The sequence below is a fragment of the Petromyzon marinus genome, chromosome 52 (assembly GCF_048934315.1).
Source record: "Petromyzon marinus isolate PM22_M1 ecotype Great Lakes invasive population chromosome 52, UKy_Petmar_22M1.pri1.0, whole genome shotgun sequence".
Classification (NCBI taxonomy): Eukaryota; Metazoa; Chordata; class Hyperoartia; order Petromyzontiformes; family Petromyzontidae; genus Petromyzon; species Petromyzon marinus.
Window position 1 is genome coordinate 12264681 of NC_133718.1, and position 21306 is coordinate 12285986.

General features: G+C 45.7%; 1 protein-coding gene across 1 annotated transcript; it reads right to left on the reverse strand.

Moving 5' to 3' along the window:
• Positions 1–526: 526 nt before the first annotated feature.
• Positions 527–20686, reverse strand: LOC116953459 (ras-related protein Rab-8A-like). Its single transcript, XM_032973675.2, has 8 exons — positions 20495–20686; positions 14619–14679; positions 14038–14098; positions 12455–12532; positions 11017–11106; positions 10265–10330; positions 7544–7594; positions 527–5342 (listed from the first exon to the last, which is right to left on the reverse strand). Exons 1-8 carry the CDS (start codon positions 20616–20618, stop codon positions 5250–5252), a joined length of 624 nt encoding a protein of 207 aa, XP_032829566.2. The 5' UTR covers positions 20619–20686; the 3' UTR covers positions 527–5249.
• Positions 20687–21306: the final 620 nt, after the last annotated feature.

Consider the following 21306-nt stretch of genomic DNA (forward strand, 5'->3'; position numbering starts at 1 on the left):
TCCCCCCCTCCCCATCCTTTCCACCCCCACAATTGGTGAACTTTACTGCAAATATGACGATAGTATTAATGACGAATGATAATTTACATAGCAGATGTTATCATTATGATAATACATCATCATTCTGCTTAGCTGAGATGTGAACTCGTGTTTGTTATTTTGGGCAGGCCGGTGTCCAACCAAACTCAGGGGCATTCCGTCCCCATTTCCACCCCGCACCTCCAATTAGCAAGGTTGTCTACGTACGGTGCTAAAGAAGTTCAACATACTGCACATTAATTCACTGATTTGAGGGTAACTATTCGGTACTGAGATGTCTGGCCAATACCCTTTGCAATGTGTGTTTTAGCTATGGGAAGGCACCCAGAGAATATCCATGCAGAACGGGGAGAACACAAACTCCACACAGAAAAGCGCCCAAACGGGATATCGAACCCATGGCGTTCCGGCTGCGAGCCACGAGTGTCGCCACTGCGCCACCACCCTTCCACGCTTCTATTGCATCAAATCATCAAGGGACGACGCGTTTTATATGCAAATGCATTTATTACGTTCGGTGGTCTTTACACGATTAAAAACAAGAGAAAATCAGCAGGCGCGTTCGGCAAACCATGACCTCAAAGCAGCAATTGTAACCGTCTGGGAAGTGTCAGCGCGAGATCACTCACTACATGACGTGTCCCCCCTACTGCGTGCAATAGCAAAACAAACTCATTTTGCATAGGTATAAACTACAGGCATTCCGAATGTACATAGAGCTCAACGTGTAAAAGAGTAACAATTCATCACAGAAACAGCAGCTGAACGGTAGAATGTCTGCATACGATGAATGATTAGCGTCTACGAAGAGCCGTATTATTAACTTCGGCTCAGCCTCAGGCTTGAGCCGCTCGTTTGTTTTGCAAAGACACATGGCTTGGCTCAGCTCATAGACTTCCTGAACATGGGCCAAGATCATGCTCAGAACCGGCCCATGGCTTTCAGCCGGCTCACTCCAGCCACAGAAGAGCCGTGGCTAAGTTTGAATCCTGGCAACGTACAGAATTAACGCAAATTTACATTCATTGTAAGACTTATTGTGGGATGTATGGGGGTATCGATGAGAGATTCACGCTTGCATGAAACAGCGCCTTCTGATAAAGTGATAATGTAACCAGCAGCGTACAGCTACGTGTCCATAACAGGTTTTTTTGGGTTAGATCGCGTAAATGTGTTGTTACACCCGCCACCACCAATTGGTAAGGTTTGTCACATGTTTGTATTTGTACTCGGTGCACAATAAATTCCGCTGGCTAACTCACTCGGAATGCGCCTCACCGAAAGCAAAGCAGCCGGTGGAGCCCCGAGGCCGCTTTGATGGGTGACCAGCACCACCACCACCACCGTTTGGAGCTGTGCTTCGTGGCCAGCAGAGGGCAATGTCGCAAAAACGCGTTGCTGTACAGAACACAAATGTGCTCCCACAACTCTGCAACTATTAAAGCTATTTTTTATTTTACCAGGTAAGGCTCGCTGAGCGGTGTAGCTCTTTTTAAGAAGCGACCTGGTCGCAAATTATAGTTCAACGAAGTGGCTTATCGCGTGGAAATTTATAGCAGCCAAATACTCTAAACGAGTGTTGATTCTAAATGTGGAGGTAAAAACCGGAAGACCCGGAGAAAAATCCACGGGGATAGAGAGAAAATGCACTCCAAACATACAGCAGGTGTCAGGATCGAACCCACGACCTCCTGCATGCCAGGCGAGGTAGTTAACATCTCGCCACCCTGCTCCCGGCCTTCAACAATCCAGTCAAACGTGGTGAAAAGTACAGTATGGGCTTATATTTCCTAAATCCCCGCACATGGGGAGGCCATCAATCCAGCAAAGGACTGATCAAAGGGCTATCCATGTCCACAGTGAACGGACACGCCTACAAATCCGTGTGCCTTTGCGGCTTGGCAATTAAAACAGAAATGCTTCAGACTGGTACGTTCCTCTCACAACCAATGACTTGGCGTCACCGCATTGGGCAGTGAACTCATTCCGGCCTCGACAGCGCGAGAGAAGTCTCCGGAAGGACCTCCCTTGGGCTTTTATTTAAACTTTTTTTTTGCCAATTCACGAGTGCTTGTACGCAATTGGGAAGAAACCGGAGCATTCAGATAAACTCCACGTGCGCGTGTGAGCAACAACTATCTCTGTACCGCTGGCGAAAGATGGTGATTCGTCCACTTTGCTATACTGCCTTCTCCTGGCAAGTCAAGGTACGGCACCTCTTGGACGCCCACGTGAGTGGAGTTTTCACGACGAGTCCCATGTACGGTAAACGCGTGATCATGCGCGCCAGGAATGCACCCAACCACGCACCTCCCGTGCGGAACGTCGCCCCGCACCCGCACCCGCCACCGGCGCATCGACCGAGTGCCGCGAGCGCCACTGCACTCGGAGCCCCCGGCTCGTGGAGCGGCAGGCGCCGAGGGCTCGGGGCAAGACGCCGGATGGGGGAGTCCAATTCCATTCCTCGCAGCGGGCCTCGTGCCAGCCACGGCGACTCCCACGACACAGCCACCAAGCAACTTTCAAAACATCGTAAAAGCAGAGGGGCGTGAGGGTTCATTAAAATGTAAACGCTTACGGTGACAGCACGGACTCGAGCGCAGTGGTACACGAGGTCTTAAGCGACCACAATCATGCTTGGTCCACCCCCCCCCTCCTCCTAAAAACCCCCCAACAGGTATGACCAAACTGGTGTAATACGGAGTTTCACGGGTCAGAGCCGACACGGTACCAACACGCGGCGCGTCTTCAGTCGGACGTGTAGATTACGCATGGCCGTTGTGAAGTCCTGGGATAATAAATTATACTTTGGGATGCCTTACTCGAAAACTGGTGAATAAACCACCACATTCTCCGTTACATCATAAATGTGCATGCTGGCCAAAAATGTATGCGGTAAATATCCACAGTTGACATCACACTTTATTGGGAAGGGATACAATCATAAATGTTGTAGCCCCTCCCAATGCCTTCACTGTTTATTCCCTTTTATTCATGCAAGTCCCCGATATATAATGGAGGCTTCATTACAGACCAGACAAGTGACGATAAAACATGACCAGTGTGGTACAATGCCGCTCGTGTATCGTGAGCGCTACGGGAACGAGATCAATCGTCGCGACACGACCCACGCCACTTGGCACACTGTCAAATCATCCATTGCTTCTGCTTGTACCCAGACTTGTGTTTCAAACAAAAAAAACCCCACACATTGCCCACAATGTTAAAGCAGGTTTTCAATACAGAACAATATATGCATACAGTATATTTTAGCGCTACGATATAAACTATGACAAGCAGACAAACCATGAGCAACCTTATCGCATTACTTAAAACAGTTGGGTAGCTAAGGTTGGTGCTATGCAACCAGGTAAATGCATATTCTTTCTCCCCACATTTTTGCACTCCAACATGGGTTTGATAACGGGTTATTGGGCATCTATAGTTCTTATTTTGTAAGCACTGAGGAACACCACTTGTACAAAAAGCCTGGAACCCACATCGCCCTTACACGAGCCCCATGGCTAATACATTACCATGGCATTTACAAAGTGTTTGTGCTCACCACCGAATGAGGATTTCTCCCATCGCAGCACTCGATTCAAAACAGACACCTCTGAATATACCACCGGCCACCTAGAACTAGGCATTCACATGCAATGCAGACGTGTGCCATTATGCACCCAACAGCCATCATTCATAAATGAACCCCAAACGTCTTAAGAACTAATTTAAGCGCATCAGCTGTTAATGCCGAGTAAGGAAAGAGTGAACTATGGGGAGAAAGTGTCAGGCGAGTGTTCGTCACGGCGGTTACTATCAAGCACCGCGAGGAAGCCGTCGTGATTTCTTGGCGTCACCTCTCGAGATGGAACACTGGAATGCAAAATAATCACAGTTTCAAATTCTGGCTATAGCGGCAAAAAGAGTTGGGAGGCGTAAACGGCCAGGCAGCAGTTCTTGAGGGAGAAGCATGGGTCATGACGCTCCCTCTTCTGCACAAAAACCCTTAAGAATCACAGTCCAAAACGATGTTTTAACTAACTTCACAAGTGTATTTTTTTTGTCTCGAACCAATGTATTCCAGGAAACCACCTCGAGCGTGAAAATTGAGTTCTTCTCAGAAAATCTTGGAAAACTGGCGGCATGTTTAATAAGCCAGCCCTCCGGGCTTTCTGCGAGATCTTACAAAGGCAGCAGTTCATGCACACACGGGATGATCCATCATGTGGCAAAGATGAAGAATGTTGTCCGTCTCTTTTAAAAACCATTATACAGGCATACACAACGTTTCATACACGCTGTAAACTTTTAGACTTTAGGCACAGCAAATAAAAATGTAAGGCAGATCAATATTCAAGTAACCATAACATGTACATCCAATTTGCAATGCAACACCATTTAATGCCTTTCAGATAGGGATAATGCTGATATTTATATATAAGTGCTGATGACTTACCTTATTACAAGAACATTTATCAAGCTGTAATAGGCCCTTAAACAGTGTGCAATGGGTGCAATATTTGTGATATTGATATTGTGGCTTATGAAAAAAATCCTTAAATGAAATAAAAAAAATACTTTAGATGTCTGCATATGCCAAACTAGAAATATTTCTGTCAGTATAAGGAATAACTCATAAGTTATGATAGTTACTGTTTATACATTTTTAAGAGCGTCGTGAAAATCACTTCAAACAACGGCCAACACCAACTGTGGGTGCTATGTACAAAGATTCACATGGAGACTCGTGTAGCTCCTGCAGCCTTGCCCCGTAATGCCACTGCAAAAGAACGTCAAAAACACCTGATCAAAGTGTAAAGTCCACAACTGTATGGCTTAATATATCCAGATGTGTCCAGCCTTATTCAAAGTCTCATTTAGAGTCTTCTCACAGATGACTGTCGGTGGCTGGAATGGAAGAACTTTAAGTACGAAATTAAGATGTTTGGTTCCACCCCCCTCCCATCCCCAAACAGCCGATTTAATTAATGATCGATCTTGATCTTTCTTCCAGTAGTCGGGTGGCAGCATGGTCCAAATCACCACAAGGCTCTCAATGGAGTGGGAAGTCCACGCTAAGGAAGGTGCTGGAAGACTGCCGAGATGCGGCTTCGTAGAGTTGTTGCTTAAATTAGTTTTTTTATTCTCTCAGTGCCTTTTGTTTGCAGTTGCCCCGCCCCATCCCTCGTGTCTTATAATCGAGCAAGTCACAGGATAGTGCATTTGAAAAAGCTGGACTTCTTTGGCTGTTGCGTTTGGTTCATCTGGAGCACACTGTTGTCTTGGTGAGAAATGCCCTCCTGTAAAACAAATAAAAATACAACGATGTATTTGTGAAGCACCTGAACACGGCCTACACCTCAAGACAAAGTGCAGTATTTATTTTCGAGAGAGAGGCAGTCACAGCCATGGGCAGATGCGACGAGGAAGGTCTCAAACGCCTGGACTTAAAACACATGAGCAGGGAGTCAGCAGAAAGCATGGCAGGGGAATAGAGTTACAAACTATGATCATAATTCAGAAAATGTGGCATTCAAGCCAATATTATTGCGCAGGGATATTTACAAAAGCATTGTGCTTCACGGACACAGTGTGCAATAGTTTTATAGGAGGCGATGATGTTACTACGTGCAATCTCATTTGAGTACAGTGCTTTGTGGGTAATATTTCAAATTAGGCAGTTTTGTACCATGATGTCGGCAGACAATGGCCTACTCTTTTCACTGTGAAACAGGAGATGTGCATTGTAATGTTAATAGACCTGCAGTATTAACCAGGGTGGCTTGCCGGATTCAAACTGTAAACTATGGGAGCAGCAGCGGAGAGTGACCATCCTCTCAATGAGCAAAGTTTGACTTTACACAGATGAGCACTGCATTAGACAAACCGACACAATCCTGAGAAATCTCACACTGCAACTGTAAATTGTATTGCTTTACAAATACAAAATATAAGCACCCCCCGTATAGCCTTTTAACAGACTGATGGGGCAAGTGTTGTATGAAGGCCAGCACAGCTCACAAAGGGGTGGGTGGCCAACATCAAGCCCGGCCACCTTTGTTTACACACCGCGCCAGGTACTAATTTGATGCCAAGTCAACCTCGGGGAGGCCCAGGACCAGTTCAGATAATAGTTAGTGGTGGTGGTGTTGGCCGTGAGCGGGAAACGAACTCGAATCGCTGGGTTAAGTAGGACACAGGGCTAACTGCTACACTACCACTCCCCATATGTGCATTACAAAGAGTAGTTGACGCACCTCAAGCAAACCGTTTTTGTATAATTTTCAGAGCTTAAATTTGCCGAAGAGCTAAAACATCTCATTCAACAGGGTTTATTTTTCGTGAAGTAATTGATCAGCGCTGCGCGGTAACCTACGACTCACATACACTCGAGAACCCAGTTTAACCACGGTGTGGATGAAACACAGAATCCAACCCAGGATCTCAGCTGTGCCGGCTCAGTGACCTCACTGTTAACCCTTTCCGATGATGTACGTCATCGGAAGAAAACTAAAATAACTTTATCGGTACCGAGGCTCCCATGCGGGAGGGCATGTGGCACAGTTTGGCATCAGATATCATAGAGTGCAGTCGTATACAACGTCTTTAAAAACAACGGTGCTTTGCGTCTCTAAATAAAATGAACACAAAGCGCTTGCGTGTTACGAGATTCAGCGGTGAATGGGGCTCACCCTGCAACGTGCAGATGTCTCGGAACGGGTTACAAAAGCCTACCAAATTAGCAGGACAGCCATTATCCCAGGTGCGGTGTGGTCAGTTACCCCTACACAGCAGGGATAACCATTACCCTGCCCCCCCCCCCCATTTAGAGCAGATGCAGCGAACCACGCACACGAGAGAAAATACATTGCAGCAAAGTCAACTGTAAAGAAGGCATACATAGGCTACGGATGTAATGGTGTACCCAGCAATTAATAGGTTGAGAATGTGTACTCAGACACTGCCATGGATACCTTATTGTGATGATTCAGATATTATAGATACAAATATATATCACATTTATAACACACGGTATTCAGTAAATGTAAACGTATACGCACTGACATATATTTTAGATATCTTCCACTCAACTATAAGTCAGTTTCGATTTAAAGCTTTCGTGACTGCAAGGATGTATCTTCTTTGGTTCTTTCGGTAAAGTCACGTAGAATGAAAATAAAATAACACAATAAAATTCTCACGACGTTTCGGCCACACGAAAACGGCCGCTTGCGTTGTGGCCGAAACGTCGTGAGAATTTTATAGTGTTATTTTATTATTTTATTCTCATTCTACGTGACTTTACCGAAAGAACCAAAGAAGATATAGGTCAGCTGTCACCGGTTTCTCAAACTCGTGACAACTGCATTTTGGCATCATAAAAACTCTGCACTTCAAAAGTGAGAGAGTTTAACGTTAACAGTTCACAGTCGACGATGCAGAAGTGCAAAGGAGTTGGAAGCTGCTTTCAAAGGCTTTGCTCACTGTGCACAGGACTTACAAATTTCTTGTCCATTTTTGCCTTTATGTCTCTTGCTAGGGTGAAAAAAGCCTGTTGGAAACACACAACAACAACAACAGCGGCATTGGCTCAGAGAGATCACCTTACCACACTAATACCTGTCTGACGATTCGGAATATAATTAGACGCAAGCAGGGTTAGTTTACTCATCCGTTTTTGGGCGAGTGCTGTTACCAGGCACCTATGAAGGCCAATAATTTGCACGAGGGGGTGAGTGACCAGCATCACACCTGGCCGCCTTTGTCTCCCCGGTGGCGACGCTAATACACCTACAGTGAGGGAAAAAAGTATTTGATCCCGTGCTGATTTTGTACGTTTGCCCACTGACAAAGAAATGATCAGTCTATAATTTTAATGGTAGGTTTATTTGAACAGTGAGAGACAGAATAACAACAAAAAAATCCAGAAAAACGCATGTCAAAAATGTTATAAATTGATTTGCATTTAAATGAGGGAAATAAGTATTTGACCCCCTCTCAATCAGAAAGATTTCTGGCTCCCAGGTGTTTTTTATACAGGTAACGAGCTGAGATTAGGAGCACACTCTTAAAGGGAGTGCTCCTAATCTCAGCTCGTTACCTGTATAAAAGACACCTGTCCACAAAAACAATCAATCAATCAGATTCCAAACTCTCCACCATGGCTAAGACCAAAGAGCTCTCCAAGGATGTCAGGGACAAGATTGTAGACCTACACAAGGCTGGAATGGGCTACAAGACCATTGCCAAGCAGCTTGGTGAGAAAGTGACAACAGTTGGTGCGATGATTTGCAAATGGAACACACAAGAACTGTCAATCTCCCTCGGCCTGGGGTTCCATGCAAGATCTCACCTCGTGGAGTTGCAATGATCATGAAAACAGTGAGGAATCAGCCCAGAACTACACGGGAGGATCTTGTCAATGATCTCAAGGCAGCTGGGACCATAGTCACCAAGAAAACAATTGGTAGCACACTACGCCGTGAAGGACTGAAATCCTGCAGCGCCCGCAAGGTCCCCCTGCTCAAGAAAGCACATATACATGCCCGTCTTAAGTTTGCCAATGAACATCTGAATGATTCAGAGGACAACTGGGTGAAAGTGTTGTGGTCAGATGAGACCGAAATGGAGCTCTTTGGCATCAACTCAACTCGCCGTGTTTGGAGGAGGAGGAATGCTGCCTATGACCCCAAGAACACCATCCCCACCGTCAAACATGGAGGTGGAAACATTATGCTTTGGGGGTGTTTTTCTGCTCAGGGGACAGGACAACTTCACTGCATCAAAGGGACGATGGACGGGGCCATGTACCGTGAAATCTTGGGTGAGAACCTCCTTCCCTCAACCAGTGCATTGAAAATGTTTCGTGGATGGGTATTCCAGCATGACAATGACCAAAAACACACGGCCAAGGCAACAAAGGAGTGGCTCAAGAAGAAGCACATTCAGGTCCTGGAGTGGCCAGCCAGTCTCCAGACCTTAATCCCATAGAAAATCTGTGGAGGGAGCTGAAGGTTCGAGTTGCCAAACGTCAGCCTCGAAACCTTAATGACTTGGAGAAGACCTCCAAAGAGGAGTGGGACAAAATCCCTCCTGAGATGTGTGCAAACCTGGTGGCCAACTACAAGAAACGTCTGACCTCTGTGATTGCCAACAAGGGTTTTGCCACCAAGTACTAAGTCATGTTTTGCAGAGGGGTCAAATACTTATTTCCCTCATTAAAATGCAAATCAATTTATAACATTTTTGACATGCGTTTTTCTGGATTTTGTTGTTATTCTGTCTCTCACTGTTCAAATAAACCTACCATTAAAATTATAGACTGATAATTTCTTCGTCAGTGGGCAAACGTACAAAATCAGCAGGGGATCAAATACTTTTTTCCCTCACTGTACACCATGTACTCATTTGAGGTCAGCCTCAAATGAGTACATGGTGTAGGACCAGTTCAGATAATCGTCACTGGTGTTGGCCATGAGCGGGATGCCAACTCGGCTCGCCCGATTCGTAGCGCCTCGGCTCTTCTGCCACCCACACTACCCTGAAGTCCCACAGCCCTATGACACCCTCTTTGAGCTTGGTGGCTGCCCATCCAAGCACGATCCAGGCTTAACTCTGCTTAGCTTCCAAGATCTGATGAGATCACTCCACTTGAGGTGATTTGTTCCTGGGGAATTGTAGAATATATCAGTAAATGTGACTTGGTTAAGAAAGTGAATAGTTTGCAAAGCTCATGCCAAGTTAAGACCTTATAACACACCTCTCTGGTGTCTAATTGTACGGGGTCTGGAATGTGTGTGATGTCAATAAAAACAAGATGTTGACAACCCCAACACGCTGCGCTCTGCTACCAAAACGGTGACATGGCCCAGCAGTAGTGCATTCGCCGTTTGTTGCCGAGATTCTAATGCGGCAGGCCAACACCCCGTCTAATACTGTGGGTGGATTAACCGGAAAGAAACGTGCCCTCAACTTCGCAGCAGCCGTTAAAAGATCCCGTGACATCAATGGAAACGAGCAGGCCATCGTGTGCCGGCGCCATTGGTCCAAATTTGCCGAATTTAAAATAACGACCGGCAAATTACTCATTTAATATTGCACGTGGCAAGGCCGCACCATACTAACAGAATATATATGTCGTGAAACGGTACCAATACGTAATAGCCGCACGCTAAATGAATGGTGAAAAGCAAATTTATAAATGAAACAAATTATTTCTTACCTCCTCCACATTTATGCTCGCTTTGGCACTTGTCTCCATGAATTTAATCCCATACTCCGAGGCAAACTGTGGTCAGAATGTAACACAGAATCAGAACCTTTTCTTCATCTGGAGAAATCCAATGAGCTATGAAGCTCAATTTTCTCACACAAAGATTGACATTTAACCGATTTGCACAGAAAACAGGCTTTTGCAATCTAAAAAAACATTTAAATACCATATGTATAATTTACTTTATCGTTACTTGATCAGCAGTATGTGAATCCACTGCTGGAAGATGACCTCCCTGCACTGTACGGGTCGTGGGGGATATTTGAGGATACTTCACCACGCTGGTCAGTATGTCGGTGAAGGTGAGGAGCACAGGCGTGTAACCACACAAGTACAGCACAACAATCGATGTATTTCATTATCCAGGAAAGCCACTCCCGAGTCATAGGGCTCTCAGTGAGGAGGGTCCTGTAGCAGCGGGGTTTTTATTTTAACGTGTTTCAGCCAATTAACGATGAGCGTGTTTATTACTCACGCAGCAGGAAACCGGAGCGCCCAGAGAAAACCCACGCACGTGGGGGGTGAGGTGGGGGGGGGCAACACTTCAGTGCATCCACACGAGGGCGCATGGCAAGCTGCACGCCAGTCAGCGTAGGCTACTCGCAGTGGCCGTCCCCATGCCACCGTGGTGCGTCGCCAACGTTTAAGCGGCGAGGTGCGCGAGTGCCCAGTTCAGGGCTGATATTTAAATCTGCTCTGACCTTCTCGCCCCTCTCCCGGGACACCTGCCGGCGGTCGTTCATGTCGCACTTGTTTCCCAGAATCATCCGCTCCACGTCGGCGGAGGCGTGCTGGAGAAGACAAAGAGGCGTGCGGATTAATGGAGGTGACGTTTTTTGGGGAAGGCTGGGCACAGTGGCAACACACGTGCCTCACAGCAATGGGATCGCTTCCCACCTCGGGCGCCTTTCTAAACAGAGTTTACATTCCCCTCCCTGTTCTGCATCGGTTTTCTCCAGTTTCAATCAATCATTATTTTAAGTGTCAATATCACCCTCAATACAAAATAAAGTATACATCGGGGGCAGGGAGCAGCAGGAATGGAATAAGAAGAAAGAAGCCCTCAGCGGCTAACACCCGACTGAAAAAAGTAAATTTGGTTTCATGGTTTCTTTCTAAAGTAAAAGAAAAGAATCAAAATGTAACTGGCACTTGATAACCATCCCAAAGGCGGAAAAATGTACCTGCAACAGTATTAAACTGGGATTCCACGTAGCAACATCGCCTATTTCAGCAAAAAACTAGGCAGGATCCTCCCGAGTCTTGAGACCCAGTGAGGCTTTCCTGGGTACACAAGTGAAATAACACGAATACAAACTAGAGCGCACAAAGTTGGGATCCCCATAAATGCATTGCTTAAGTGACTCGTATACAAGCACAACCTACAGGCCTTATGCCAAACTACTGCTGGATGAGGGCCTCCCTAAGCCTTATAGGTCATGGGGGTTAAATGGCCGTACACACTTAACCCACGCTAGTCAGTGCAAGTTGGTGAATGTGGGGAGCCCAAGTGGGAGCATCGAAGTACAATGTAATGATGTATTTTGCTGTACTACCCTTTGCTACTAAACACATATTCCCAGGGCAGGGGCCTATATAACACGCTTTAATTTTTTTATTTTAGCAGAAGTATTTTATTGAAGAGAAATAAAAAAAAACAAGGGAAGATAAAACATACGGTCAGACGGGGCTGGGTGGGGGGACGCGAGGGGTAAAGCTCAGTGGAGGTTGGAGGAGACGGAGTGGAGGGGTGATACTTTGAGGAGTAAAAAACATTTTTACGCACTTCTCCAGGCTCAACCCTATGTGGCTCCGGGGCGCATTTCGGGCGAGTGCGGTTGTGACGTTCACTACCAACGCAATGTACTTTCTTTAAAACGGTAACATCATCATTCACGACAGATTGAGACCGTTTCTACAGTTGTGCATTGCTTCTGTAACAGGCATAACACAAATCGATTTGTATGTGTAGAGTACAGTAGCAACCGAACCGTGAACATGCCATGCAATTTACTTAACTCTATGACAGCCTAAGGCACCCTTCATAGTCGCAACATCCAATGTCATTTTAAAAACGAGCGAAACGCAAAAAATGAGCGCAAAAAATGCTTGCGTGCGATAGATCGGCGGCGTCGTTACCTCTTCGATATTTCGTATCCAGTTTTTTATGTTTTCAAACGACTTGTCGTTTGTGATGTCGTACACGAGCATAATTCCCTAAGCACAAAACACACAAACATTGTTAATGTTACGCATGGCACTTAGAACGCATGATAAAATCGTGAACACGCCTTGATTCGTCGGCCGTCATATAAATGCCAATAAGTGTTTTGCGAGTCTCTGCGCCGTAACAATAATGGATCAATGGATATTGTAAACACCAAACAGCGAAGTCACCAGTTAGGGGAGGGGCAAACCAAAATGGAAATGTGGAACGATCCCTTATGGAGGAAGCTAACAGCAGGGCACAACCACCGTCTGGATGCCGTGGCTTTCCGGACACAGCCCAACATGGTGTACCAACTAATTTGTGGACAAATATCACGGTGGTATTTTTGGAATCCCGAGTTTCCCTACTTGCAACAATGAGCCATAGATTATTAGTATTTATCATTGTATATAAGTATGTAGAACTTCTTTCACACCGTACATAACCAACCATGCTAATCAGAGGTGTTTGTTTACCCAGGAAAGTCTCACCGAGTGTCATGGCCTTTCCCAGAAGGGTCTTGGCCAAGCTTTCACAGTAGGGGGCTATGATAATTGCTATTTATAAGCAATGTGTGGGGAATTTTAACAAAAAATTGCCAAAATTGGTACCGAGATACTGGCACGTAACGGCCTACTCATGTGAACGACATGACAGGATCTTTACCATCAACTGTGAAGCAGATGACGCGTATTTCTTGCGGTTAAAACACCCGCAGTAATAACCAGGTCTGCCCGTGAGACTCGAACCACAAACTTCCGCAATGAGCAGCGAGCGCACAACCGCTAGGCCGCGTCACGCCGCCCATGGACGCTGATGATGCCGATCTTTTTGAAATACACGAGAGTGCACAACACAGTCGGCTCAGTACTGAGTCGACAAGTTGCTACCGTCACAGTCCTGTACAAAATGCGCACCAACCACTGCCCCACGAACCTTCAGGCCATGCTTCCACCCCCGTATGAAAGACACCGTGCCACCCGGACAGAAGCTGCCTTCTTCCTCACTCTGCTGTATGGATATGGAACTGCCTCCCCTCAACACGTTGTCGGCGAAATCACCGATTCTGGTCTTCAGGCCTTCAAAGGCCGAGCACATGGAAATCTCCTAACTTCACCTCACGTCTTGTAGGGACTGAGTCTTTGAGCTGCAGTGAACCAATGATTATGCTGGTCAGATGTAATAATCTTCTTTGGTTCTTTCGGTAAAGTCACGTAGAATGAGAATAAAATAAAAAAGATGAATCATTGCAGTCACGAAAGCTTTAAATCGAAACAGATGTAATAATGTTTGATATGGCTGTTGTTCACAACTGCACCCAAATAAAACTAAAATTTGAATACAATGACATTTTGTGGATCCTGTCTGGTGATCGACAGTGACCACCAGGAGCCATCAGCTCGTAGTGGGGAACCCCCAACTTCAAGTGCGGCCGAGCCGCTCCACGGCAGTCAATTTCTATCTGCTCAGGCGTCGCATCATCAGTGAGAAAACCCGTAAGTCGCTCCCCTACCATGGCGCCCCTGTAGTACGCCGTCGTGATGGTCCTGAATCGCTCCTGACCAGCTGTGTCCCTGCAAATACGCGCGTCAAGAAAGCAGAAAACGGAGCCATCGTCATTAAGAAAGTGATACATCTTGAATAATGAACAAATGTAATTCTGTAAACATTTTACAAGGTGTGAAGTGCAGTCAACTTGGTTTGATGAGAGGATAAAGACACGCAAATTGCAAAAATGAAGATAAATATTAGAATTGCATCATGAACAAAGTTTACACTTTACAGCATATGCATATGTTGTTAATACTGAATTGGTCACTATTTTCTGCACACATCACACCGATTCAAATTGTATTTCTGGGTCAGATCGCCGTGCGAGTTAAAAATGCCAATGTGGGTCTACACCCTCCCCCACCAGACACGTACAAATAAAGTTGTCTCGTGGACAAACGTACACACTTATGGTTGCTTCAACACATCGGTATGTTGGAGAGGATCCACCCATGCTTAACAATATTGGTCAACGTATTAAATAACACATCAAGCATTTATGACGCTAAGCAATTCATTTCAAATGGTCTCTGGTTTCCTCACCATATTTGAAGCTTGATTTTTTTGCCATCCAAGTCGACTGTTCGGATCTTGAAATCAATGCCTTGAAAAATAAATTACACATTTGTCAACTTACACATTACCACGGTTCAGACACAATGCAGACACGACGCCACCCGTAGAGGCAAATTAATAAACACTTACAGTAAAAGCCTCCATTATAGTGGGGCCATAAAAGCACACCCATCATATAACAGAACAGGTTGGTCAAGACCAAGCTGTTTGTATAAATATTCCTGCAATGTTAGACTGAAATGCTTTGAGTGCAATAGTCGTTTTAGCGTCCCGCTTAGCAATGCTGCCAAACTACTGCCACACTAAGCCGAAGAGGCCGTCCGCTTTCGTTCAAGTTATCGCCAAAAAATCCGGGCAGACGTGGGCCGATTCTGCGTGTAAAGTAGCGCTGGGTAAAACGAGCACCAAATCACCGCTCGACTGCACCTCAATACCGACACACACACAAAACACCCAGGCTGCCAGCGCGGCTTTCCCGAGTGAACGCCTCACCAAGCTGTGGCCCCTGCCGTTAATTTGTAGCGCGCGTAAATAGGGCGGCCTCCTTTTATTGCAACCTCGCCTATTTTATGCACCAAGGATTAAAAAAGCTGATGCCCAATGAGTTCAGCTCGGCGAGTCGTGAGTTTATTATAACTTGACAATGCATGTATGTAGAACTTCTTTCGCACCGGACGTAGCCAACCGTGCTAATCGGATGTGCGGACAATGTATCTCAACACTGCTTTTCCAGTACAACAATTGCACATGTATAGAGCCCTTCTGCCAATCCTCTGCTCGATGAGGGACAAGTGGGTCACAGTGGTTATTCGATAATACTTCACCAAGCTGGTCCTTGTGGGTAGGTAATGCAGAAGCGTAGAAGTACAGAAACAATGAATTTTTCTGCACTGAAATCATCATAGCACTGCCCTGTACGTCACACCATATATCACTGAAGTCAATGACAACCTATTTGTGTGGATGGTGGACCCATCTAAGCACGAGTGAACTCTGTGTAGATTATCTGATGTGACCAGGTGCTACCGAGATAGTCTTAGGTCCAACACATACATCTACTTATTTAAACGTGAATTTGTGGGTAAAACTCCTTCGGCATATTAACTTTAAGCATAAATAGCTTTCCGAACTCACGAAATACACTGTACAAACATTTCGACAGCTTTCTCGGTCAAGCTGACAAACTTTAATGAAGTCAGAGAAGTCAAACTTCGAAGTTGTGAACGCGACAAACGGAATGTTAAATAACTATAAATAAATAAACCATACACGGCGTTGTTCCCCGTCACAATTGCCTCCAGCAGAGCGCTATCGTGCAGGGCCACACCCCGTGGAGCGGTGCCCCAGCCAGAGTTCACGCTGACCGAAGCAAGTCGCGAAAACACTACAACTACACTTCATCAACGGATGCCATGCGGATACCCTATGGGCAAAACAAATAAAAAGCAAAATCCACGTTTGTGCAAAAATGTAAAACCTCTCCTCCTTCCACCCGTGAGTTTCAGCACGGCACTCCTTTGCTGCCCTGCCGTGCGTTGGCACTAAACACTTCACTAAAAATACTTTAGGAGTTGGTGAAACAAGCCAACACAGAATCATCATGAGCACAGGACTTGAGACTCTAATGACAACACAGTACGTACTTTGCATATCCGACAATCACACAACCACCCTGACCTAATTAACCACCTATGCCCAGTGCAGTAAGTTGCGCAAGGTGTAACTGTGCTTCTCTTATGGGTGTTTATAAGTCTGACCATTTCACACGGTCATGTTTTACTTAATATTGTGTACATTCGCTCACTACTGAAGCACAATCAAGCATTGTCCCATGTTTGAAGAAGTTTGCACTCTATTTTTGTCCAGTGACCTATTTGTGAATGAAGGAGTAAACCATCTCTTTCTACAGGTGTTCACATATCCGACCATTTCACGTATCCGCCTATACCAAAGTCCCCAGCAAGTCTTCAACGCGAAATCTACAAGCCAAACTGGCTCCCCTGTTTCTGCCAAAATAATCATTCAAAGGAGCTTTATAAAAGTAATACAGTATTATAACTTCGCAAATTACCTGTAATGAAACAGCAGTGGAGTCTCCAGATATACTTAGGCCACTTCATGTATCTTTGAGGGTTTCCTTGTTACTCAATATATTTTAATGACACCACGTTTATGGAATAATAAAATGTTTCATTTAATTTATTCAGCTTTTCAGGCACCAAAGTGAAAAATCTAATCTCCAACAACAAGCCAGCCTTTCAATCATCTCTCTAGTTTGAAGGGCCTTTGCGTGAAAGTTTAGCCTACTATATATTATTATTTATAAAGTAGAGAGAAATTGTAACTTGCGAGCTCAAATTAACGCCGCAAAAATCTTACGAGAAAACATTTGAAACTTAATCAAATGAGCATTGGGGAGACACTCATCTCTTGTTTACAGCCCTGAGATAATAGCAGAAATTCCACATTCCTCTGGCGAGGGAGTAAACCATGAAACAACCTCCACCAGCCACGATCAATCCACTGCTGCATGAAGGCCTCCCAAAATGACGTCTCTATGTCGTGATCATACGATGTAACAAACCCACTTGTTCATGATTAAAGACGACAACTAAATATTATACTCCTGTTGTAAAACACTTGTGTGTTATTGGTGTTTTAAGGCATCAGTGTAATATTTATACATATTACCAACGAATTAAACTTGAGAAAATATGTTAGTTGTCTTGTGCAGACATCGAAAAACTGACACTTTACTGGTGACCTTAAACTTTTCTGTAAAGCGAAACAAATTTATTGAAGGTAAAGTCGAGGACAGTGGTCTCCTGTCAAAGCGTTTACTCAATGATACCTGCTTGGCTGCTGCTGCTACCAACATCATGAATGTGAAACTCCAACTTCCCGTATGCAGGCCATATCTTCAGGAAAACTTACAGACCAAAAACCCCTTTCTGCGAGGTCCCCCTGTGAGTAGTTTGCCTAAGACCCCCCCACTGCTCCCATATTTATTTTAGGTGAATCTCTGCCTCAGACGGTCGCTGATATGCTATTTACATTGCAAAGCCCATTCGTGGGTGGCGCCAATGATCTCTCTTGCCTTTGCCCTTCAATGTGTGGCACAAACCTCATTGCTGATCCCATCTCTCATATTTTTAACCTCTCCATCCAGGATTCTTCAGTGCCCAAGGAATATAAAACTGACTTTGTGTGTCATATTTGTAAAGGAGGTGCCACTGGAGGCACAAATAACTGCTGAGTGATTTTCATGTCATCCTATCATGATCAACATTTTTAAAAAGGTACTAAATATACAATATACTGACTTCATCGTCTTTGGTTCTTTCGGTAAAGTCACGTGACTTTACCGAAAGAACCAAAGAAGATGAATCCTTGCAGTCACGAAAGCTTTAAATCGAAATATACTGACTTCATCCAAAAGCAATCAGGCTTTAGCAAAAAGTTCAGCACAACACCGGCGGTGATAGACACTCCTGATTTTATCTTCAACATTCTGGATAATAAATACCACTGGCTTACTCTGAATGCAACTAAACGATTTAAAACGTTTTAACGCCTGCAAGATTAAACTATTGGCGTTGTATAGAAAACGGTGAATTAACGTCCCCACTTCGAAATGTATGGCGTTCAACTTTCAACAAACTGAACTTGTCGACAAATTTATATACCTAGAGGTGTCATCTTCGATCACAAGCTATTTTATTTCTAAAAAAATAAATGTGAAAATGTACTTCCTGTACTGAAATAAACTTAGCATTCCACCCTAACTACAATTATATATTGTTAGTGCCATTAAACTCTCAATCTTCAACTACTGTGATATTATTGACAGACTTGGTGTTGGCCGAGCGGTAAAAGTCTGGTTCCATTTCCCCACTCCGCACTTCGTTTTGCCCTCGATGCCCCCCTACAGAATCCATCACCACTGTGAACTTTAAACGCTCATCAGCTCCCCCTTAATCTACGCAGGGAAAGGCATTGGGCCATCTTCATCCTCAAAGTCACTAAACACAAAAAGCAGTTCTAAAGAAATGCGCATCCGAAAGCGCGCGATGCAGTGTCTGTCTTTGTAAGGACGGACACTGCATCACGCGGTTATCGCATCGCTTTCAGATGCGCTTCTGTGGCCGTCTGGAACGCTCTCCGTTCGATATTAGGAAGCCACTGGAGCTATGCACTTTTAAAAGCTAGATTGAAAGCTAATTTCTTTAGAACTGCTGTTTGTGTTTAGTTTTCTTGTCCTTCCCCCTGCACCTCCGATGAGCACCATTGGCTACGTACGATGCAAAAGAAGTTCAACATACGTACAAAGTGTTCATTTAAAGCTTTCGTGACTGCAGGGATTTATATTCTTGGTTCTTTCGGTAAAGTCACGTAGAAGGGAAACAATACGTGACTTTACCGAAAGAACCAAGAATATACGTACAAAGTGTTACAGAAATTCAGAATAAAGGTTTTTGGGTTAGATCGCGTAAGTATAAATGTGTCGAAACCCTCCACCACCCGACCAATCAATAAGAGATTTGTCACGTAAACAAAACGCCAAATAGTTATTTCAGCCCACACAATACCTTTCCGTACGTGCTTGTGGTACCATATTGAGGCACGACCTCGCCATTCGGAAGTTGACCATGCACAACATTGTGTTCGATGCTTGTTGTTGCTTTAACAATGTGTCTATTGTGTAACCAGGTTCTCGCCGGAAATGGGCATTCATTATTGCCCAATGGGATTTTCCCGGTGCCAAAATAAATCAAACCAAAGCGATCACGAACAGGATAAACACTTAAGACTGAAACTCTGGATAAGGCTGCGTCACACGCTTGCCTTATTTTAGTCACGGTTGCCGAGCGGTCCACAGGAGGCCCGAACCTACCAAGCGGCCGGGAACAAACAGCACTATGCAACTTGTACGAGACGAAAGTTGCTACGTTTATATTAATAATACAAAATTATGTCATTTAATAAACATGGGAAAAAGATGCGACGGGAAGGAAGTCTAAAAACATCGGCAGCCTACAGAAGGCTAACATCGGCACCCCCCTCGACCCGAACTTTCATGTAAATTTTGTTCCGCTCATTCTCCCAAGCTTCAAACTCTCGCCGGACAACGTTTGCCGGGCAGCACCACAGCCTCGGCGCGTGTCGGTCTGCCTTGCACGGAGATAACCTCCGAGTGAGGTTTGTTTATTCGTTGTCTGGGCCTGTATCCACTTGTGCGAGAACACCCGCTTCACCCGGACTGCGCCCGATTCTCGTCGGATCTCGGAAGCCACCACCGGGCAAGGGTTGAAGCTCGGACAGCCCTAGCGAAGACCGACCACCAACCAGCATGCACAAGCAGGCCGCCCGAGGGCTTGGTGGTGAGAGTGAGGCAGAGGAAAACATCGGCGAGAATGCCTGAAACGTCGACGCGTCACGCGTCCGCGCTCCTCGCCGTCAACTTTCGAGGCCGCACCGAGTAGCGCGGGCTGAGGAATGGTCACGCAGCGCACAGGGCAATATAACGTTGTACACGTACGAGGAATATAACGTTGTACAAGGAATATAACAAATCAAGAAGTAGTATAATCACGTTGGACACGTACGCTTCGCTCACCGGGCACGCCCTGCCGCGCCACTGACGGCCGCCTCTCGAATAAACGAGTTGCCAAAGCTGCCACCGTCAACAACCGCGGCACCGACACGGCCACAACAACAAACGCCACTCGCCACCGAGTGGTGGTGACGACACCACGGCGTTTGTGCCAGGCTAGGTGCACCTTGAGACCGAGACGGCGCGCGCTCGCGCGCACAGATGCGCTTCTCTGTTCTCGGCGTCTCACCGATGGTGGAGATGAAGGTGGAGTTGAAGGCGTCCTCGGAGAACCTGAAGAGGACGCACGTCTTGCCCACGCCGCTGTCTCCGATGAGCAGAAGTTTGAACAAGTAGTCGTACGCCTTCGCCATCTTTGCTCCGCAGTGACGTCACCGGCGCGGGTCGTGACGTCATTTCACTGACGACGATGAAAGGGGGGGAGTTGAGAGCCGCGAGGTGACCTCATCGCAGCGTTTCGTGACGTCGTTTATTACAGAAAGATTGACGGACGCCGCGGCGTGACGTCATCAAAACATATGTGATGTCATGTTGCTGGTAACAACGTCTCAAATATTGGGTCAATGACAATGTGCGGCCTGAAAAGTCGACAATAGGCGACATTTCAAGCAATTACCCTTCTCCAGGATAAATATCAATTCTGATATGTTAACATGTCTCGTGAGATGACATCAAAGGATCCGTGACGCAATTTACAGAACACAGAGACGTCAAATAATCTGTCAATTCGTCGACGAGTATCCGTGAGACGGGTCCGTGACGCCATCGTGATGTTAACAGGTTTTCCGAACGCGGGTTACGTCACCGCCTGGCACGTGACGCGCCTCGACGAACGCCACGCGCGTCACGTGACGCGAGGTGGGGGGAGGGGGTCTGACGCTTCGCAGCGGCCACCTCGTTCAGGCACAACGTGGCTTCGGTGGCGTTGTGTACTTTATTAACGAGAGAGGATTGTACGAAATGAGTAGTCACGCGTCATCTTTGCTGAATATGAGTAACGAGCCTACAGCCCAAGGACGGGTGTATTGCAGTAAATATGAA

Excerpts from the sequence above, each read along its gene's own strand:
- LOC116953459 (XM_032973675.2), bottom strand. The coding sequence starts at position 20,618 with ATGGCGAAGGCGTACGACTACTTGTTCAAACTTCTGCTCATCGGAGAC. Across the intron at positions 11,107-12,454 it reads GGATACGAAATATCGAAGAG|CACGCCTCCGCCGACGTGGA; the intron begins GTAACGACGCCG and ends TGTCTTCTCCAG. Across the intron at positions 7,595-10,264 it reads CGAGCATAAATGTGGAGGAG|GCTTTTTTCACCCTAGCAAG; the intron begins GTAAGAAATAAT and ends TGTTTCCAACAG.